General features: G+C 39.7%; 1 protein-coding gene across 1 annotated transcript; it reads right to left on the bottom strand.

Annotated features, from left to right (window-relative positions):
* Positions 1-3,356: 3,356 nt before the first annotated feature.
* Positions 3,357-5,909, bottom strand: fabp2 (fatty acid binding protein 2, intestinal; the record flags this gene model as incomplete). Its single annotated transcript, XM_079999470.1, has 4 exons — positions 5,794-5,909; positions 4,606-4,778; positions 3,674-3,781; positions 3,357-3,407 (listed from the first exon to the last, which is right to left on the bottom strand). Exons 1-4 carry the CDS (start codon positions 5,858-5,860, stop codon positions 3,357-3,359), a joined length of 399 nt encoding a protein of 132 aa, XP_079855596.1. The 5' UTR covers positions 5,861-5,909.
* Between the last annotated feature and the right edge of the window lie 786 nt (positions 5,910-6,695).

The following is a 6,695-nucleotide window of genomic DNA, read 5'->3' as shown; positions in this document are numbered from 1 at the left end:
TGTCGATTTGAGAACTGTAAACCTCCCTGAAAGCTTTTTATTTGTATTTATTTTTGGGTGTTGTTTACAGGATTATCAATCCTCTCTTTTTTTTTTCTTCACTCTCTCTCTCTCTCTCTCCTTCTGTGCCCCAGTTGTGGTGCAACGGGAAATGCCCACAAGCACTTTTTAGCCAAATCTTTGCCGACGTCTTCCTTTCTTTTCGTATAACCGAAACTTGTTCTGTGTCATTCACCTTTATTGGTCTTTTCGTGAGCCTCCGTCAAGGTTTAAAATCATTTATTTCTATCGATTATTTGTACTAAAAATCACGCCGGATAAATGTCAGCGTTGGCAGGGCAAGGCGTGAACAGGCGGTCTAGATGGGTGCCAAGATGTCGAAGCAACATCAGCTCAAGTATATATCTAAACATAAATGGATCTGAGGTTGAAGCAACTATCCCATTAATCCAACTGATTTGATTAATCCGGTTGATCCCATTAATCACCAACAGGAAGTCGCTCATCCAGAGTACACAAAGGGCTGGTTCTCACTGATGGGACGGTGTGACTCCTCTACTCACAGTTTCTACAATTCTTCCACATTTGCTTTTTTCTCTTTTTTTTTTCCCCGTCATTCTTCTACAATAAACGGTAAAATTGCAGACTCAGGGCCCCCCCCCCCCGCCCCTTTATTAATTTTCTTTTTGCCAACCGAACGACTATTCGGTCAAAGGCACTTCCGTTTTCTTCTCGGTTTTAACCTTTATTCCGGCACGATAGACCCATAGTCAGTAGCTTGCGATGACATCTGAAATCCACCTTTTTAAACCGCATTTCTTTATTTATTTCTGTGCTGCACTTTTTAAACGCCGTCATCGAAAAAGGTACTTGAATGTCGGGAAGAGTTGACCCGCCGCAAATTTTCTTCTTCCCTGAATTAAGGTGAGATTTTTCCTGATTCTGTTCTCGTCCCCCTGTGTGCACGGTTCAAAACCGGTCCCGCTGTTTGTCGTTCTCTGTGACTCACCGTGGTGTGTATGGTATGGTATTTTATTCTCTCCTTTTTTGGGGGCGTCTGCTGTGCACAGTGCCATAGCAGGCTGGGTAATACTATGCAACGCCACATACACTTGGTATCAATTCTGTCTTTTACAAAGTCTTAATTGTTGTGTGTGCAATACGAGCATGAGCATGAAAATAAGTGACTTTGGAGTCCAGCAGACAGATGAATCCCATTGAGTTTTATGAGGAAAAACCTGAGGGATTTTTGGTATCTAATGTAATCGAATTATAACTGGATCTTTAGAGAATTTTATAAGCGCATGATATTTTGATGAGAGGTCTGAAGCAGAGTGATTTGACATTGGAATGCCCCCCCTTTTTTTTTATTTTCTTTTATTCAACACACTGCGTCCATTTTAACTGGGTATAAACATGGTGCAAAGCAAGTCAAGTAGAATCGTGTGGAGGAGGTTTTTAAGGGGTTCTGTATTCTGTACATCTTAACATTCCTAAACACTCTGAAGTTTAAAAATGAGTTTCTAAGTCACTTTAGATGTTCATCTAAATGAACTGTGTCCAATGATTAATAATAATATTTCTAAAATTAGTGGTTTATATATATATATATATATATATATACTTTTTAGAATTTGTGGTTGCTGTTTAACACTTTAATGTTATATACCCTTTCAGTACATTTAACGTTGACGTATGAAATGTAGGTTATAACAATATAAAATAGATTAAATAACATCACCTATAAATAACTCGTGACACAATTTCAAGAAATATTCAGAAGTTAAGGATGCCTTAAAAAGCCTATTGTGATTTATTTTTTTCTCATGCTTTATTTCAGCCATAAACTTGTTCAATTGATTATCAAATGAATTATTGAAAATTGAAAATCAGGCCCAATTCATTCGTTCTGCTTTTGATTTGACTTTTGACTGTTCATGAGTTCTTGCCGTTTGCATCACCCTCAGTGTATTTTTTTATTTCCTTAAAGAATTAATTGATTGGTTCTTTGAATTGATATGTTTTTTTTCCATTTATGTCTCTGTAAACCTTTTCAATCTTTTAGGAAAACCGTCGTCATCAAAATAATTTGATGTTTTTAGTTGTATCCAGAGTGCCTTCACAGTTTTGGGCGGGATGTTGTGGTCCCCGGTGTGAACCATGCTAAAACCACAAACTAGAAGATGTCATGCAGATCTTTTGAATATGCAAGAAGAAGCTCACTCCGAGTCTGAGAGAAGGCGACATACAAGGCTTTAGAGTGAAGAGTGATACGTCCCTTTAAGGGTTAAATGCTGTGGACGCACCAGGATCAACACGGATCTGATGTCGTATATGGATAGATAGACAACAGTCATACCAACAACAATTTCGAACAAGTGATATTTAAGAAAGACGACTCGACTCTGTTGTTTTTAATGATAAAAAAAATATATACTTTAGGAGGCCTCTCCCATTATAACCCCAAACTACCTAACTCCTCAGTCTTAACTCTTCAGTGAAAGTAGCAGATTGGACCGTCTATCGTGCTGTAAAAATTGAACGATGGAACTTCATTCATGGAATTTTGGCAATATAAAGGTTCCCATTGACAGTGTATGTGGACAGGGACAAAGAGCATGCAAAATGATTCATGATGAATTTTCCTCTCGCGCCTACAGACATCGGCCTTTGATGGAGTTGGGTCGGTGTGTATCCAAAAACCTGATATCCTGTCCTTTAGATTTGGATTGGTATCAACAGAAAGACATGGTGAAGAAAATTCTAAATCGAGGCACTTAGTTCCAGAGGAGAACGAGTCCTTTTAGGTGTTGCATCCAGTTTGGTTTTGACTTGTGGGATCCCGGCATTTACCCCCAAATGGACGCAGGACTGATCGCTGCTTTTAACAAAAGCTTCACAAACAGAACGCGGAGAACCACGTGATGGAAACATGTGCAAGATATAACTGTCAACACTTTATATTTTTGTAGATGTCGAGATATATATATATATATATATATATATATATATATATATATATATACATATATATATAGGTACATATATATATATATATATACACATATATATATTTATATGTATATTTATATTTATTTATTTATTTTTTTCATTGTAAAATAAACTTAAAACTATTCTATTGCTCTCAAAAGGAGTCTGTGAGGATCTGTTTATCATTTCTACACACACGGCATTTTGAAAACAAGGTTTGTGAGACGGAGAGACAAAAACACTTCAACAAAAAAATAAGCACCTATGAAATGACTTTACTCATATTTTGTATCAAAAACCTTGTACAATTCCAACAACATCAGATATGGGCTTTACGAAACAGTGCATTTGGGTTGTGCGATGGGTTAGGCTCTCTTGAAAATCCTCTTTGCGTCCACGCCTTCGTAGTTGTAGCTCTGTCGGTTAAAAAAAAAAAAGTCAAAAAATAAAAACGTATTTGAGTTTGGAAAAATACTCTCCATCTACGGTATTGTTGTACAACAGGTCAGACCATAATGACATTTCTTCAATGTATCTCAGTTTTAGCTTTTAGCCTTTTGTGAGGGTTATCAAACAAAGATAGCGGACTCAGACTGGGCGATTGGTCAGACGAATAAAATTAATTTTAAAAAAAGTACAAAAAAATAATGCTGGGCCCCCGGTGTAGTGAAAGGAGCATTACCTGAACCAGTTCGTCTCCCTGGATGACTCTGGTGGTGGTCAGCTGTTTCCCGTTGTCCTTCCTGGTGAATAAGCCTTTCAACATATCTCCCTCCGCGTTCCAAGAGCCCTGCGGGGTCAAAGGTCAAGACGCGGGTGGTGAATGCAAGAAAACGCTACCTCTAAAAAAGAAGACTTCACTGTTTTTTCTACTTTACTACTTTTTTTTTTTTTTACTGCTGCTACTTTTATATACTATATATATATACGTAATGTATACTGTATATACACATTGAATATATACTTAAAGTGGAACATTGAGTTAAGAAAATATTGCACAACTGGGTGTGGCTGCAGCACAGAAAATGGCAGGGTCCATAGTTTGATCAGTGCATAATAACTGATAAGCTGAAAAGAAGTGAATGGGACGAATGGGAGGGGTCACAATAAGAAAATGGGATAGTTTTCAAGCTGATATATACTGCATATATATATATATATATATATATATAAATTAATATTGGAAGTGGGATTTTGTTCCATAATTGTAGTTCCTTAAAGAACGGGGTTCTGAGCCTTTTTCTTGAGAGTGTTCAGCTCGCTTCACACCGAATACGAGAAACAACAAGAACAAACGAACAAAGCCCATTCATTCCTACGGAGAGTCGGATTCCGCAGTGTCCGATCGAGGCTCCGGGAAACGTTCACATTTTTAAACTCACGCGGCAAGTTTCGGTCCGACGGTGAGGCCGGAAGTGAAGTCAGTCGAGTATTTTATTGGAACTGGGCTTAAAGCAAAATAAAATAAGTCACTTATTTCAAAATGATGGTGTTATTAACGTTAACGTGGACGGTCACCATGTTCACTATCAATACATCTATTTGTATCTAACGATGACGCGTTCGATGTGAAGCGGGCTCTAAGGAGGGATGTCGGGGGTTAAGGTCTCTCACCGACAGCTCGGTCCCGTCCGCCAGGCTGTACTCGAAGGTGACTCCCAGGGTGAAGTCGACCTCCAACGTGCGGAAGTTGCTGACCTCCTTCACGTGGAACTTGTCTCCCGTCTGTTCGATGGTGATCTTCAGGTTGTCGTGAGCCGCCAGCTTCCTCTTCACCATGTTGATTCCTATTGACACACACACACACACACACACACACACACACACACACACACACATGCAGATGGAGGCCGTGAAATGTCTTTCCCGCATTTATCCCATCAAAACTTGTCCTTCCTCCGGGGGGACAGGCCAGGAGCGGTGGGCAGCGCCCGGGGACCAACTTCCATGTCCATCGCTGGTCAAACGATGTTTGCTGTGCATGTTTTTAGTGGGGGTTCTTATGATGTTAGATGGAGGAAAACCCATGTGAGCACGGGGGGAACATGCAAACTCCACACAGAAGCCTGCGGGTATTATTATACAGCAGTTCTCAACTGTAGGATCCAGGATCGCTTCAGGGTCCACATTTTCCTATTGGGTCTTTGAGTCACAACCCAAACAAAATGAAATATTTGAATCATTTTAACATAAACAAAGGGAAAAAAAAAGTGCAAATATGTCCTGAAAAATCGAACTGAATAAAAAGCTGCTGGAAAAAATTACTAATTTTCAGAGCTTGCGAAATGTATAGTCCCAATCAATCAACCAATCAATCAAACTTCAATGCATCTTGAGAACCCATTGAGAAAGAATCCTCATTTCCAATTAAAATCCAATTAAATGTGAATGTACTGTATGTCTTTAAAACTGAAAAAATACTAATAATAAACCAGTAAAAGAATATATATATATATATATATATATATAAGTATCAAGATATATATATATATATATATATATATATATATATATATATATAAGTATCGAAGTCAAGAAAATAAACCTCTGCTTCACTTTTCCATTTCTTTGCTTTAAGGGAGCGGACATGTTCGCTGGCGGTCCACTCCAAATGGATCCGCGGCCCGTTTCAGGGACCGGGACCCAGCTGTTGAGAACCCCTGGTCTAACGTAATCGGTCTTGAAAACGCGCACAGGAACCTGACAGCGCCTCATCGAGAGGTGCTTTCAGTTCCTAAAAAAACGCACACATTTCCAGGCTTATTCTCTTGTTTTCTTTAATCGCATTGTGACCCCGCTCACCCATTTCCTCCATGAATTTTTCATAGTTATCGTTGCGGTCGATTTTCCAGGCGCCGTTGAAGGCCATGGCTGCTGCTGCTGCTGCTTCTGCGGCGAGGGTGGAGGTGGAGGTGGAGGTGTTAGTTGATTGTGAGGCGTGTGGCGCTGCTTTTAAACCGAGCCCTCCCTTATCTCGGCATCAGCTGTGTGTTGATGTGGCCGTTTAAAGGTCAAGGTATAGCAGCCAAGGCCTTTACTCAACCGTGACCGAAGACTCAACGAGGGGAGCAATATCTTCTTAATAATAATAATAATAATAATACAGTGTTACCTGTACCTGGACATCCTGTTTTGCCGGAATATCTGTTGACAAAACGGGCGTTGCTCTCGTTTTCTTTGCACAGTCGTGCAGCAGTATTTAAACGTGCATTGACGTACGCGACATTCCTGGATCCGAGAGAGTTTCTACAACAAAACCCTACAAAAAAAAAAAAATTAAAATAATAATCAAATAAAAAAAAAATTAAAAAAAAGGGTTTGGAGTGTTTGAAAGATCACTGAAATTTTGCCTGAAAAAAAACAAACCCCTCGGAATATAAATCTTTTTTTTTTTTTTTTTTTTTTTACCCTGCACCTTATCTTATCTGGCCTGGGGGGGGGGGCTGTAAAGTGTCATAAAACACACGCAATCAAGTGTTGCAATCTGGATTCCATTCATCGCTCTAACCTTCATAACTCCCTCTGATGTGTCTCCAAAAACGTCTTTCACCGCAACCTGCACACGACGCCCCCCGACCTTATTTTTTTTTGGGGGGGGGGGGGGGGGGGGGGGGTTAATATTACGCGCGTACTAATGGAAATAAACGTGTCGACACGACCGTCGTTGTTTCATGACGTCCCCCGGGCAGCACGTGCTCCGTCGG

Source organism: Zeus faber, assembly GCF_960531495.2.
Source record: "Zeus faber genome assembly, chromosome: 4".
Taxonomy (NCBI): Eukaryota; Metazoa; Chordata; class Actinopteri; order Zeiformes; family Zeidae; genus Zeus; species Zeus faber.
Note: the sequence above shows the minus strand (reverse complement) of the source record. Positions and strands in the feature narration are given on the sequence as shown.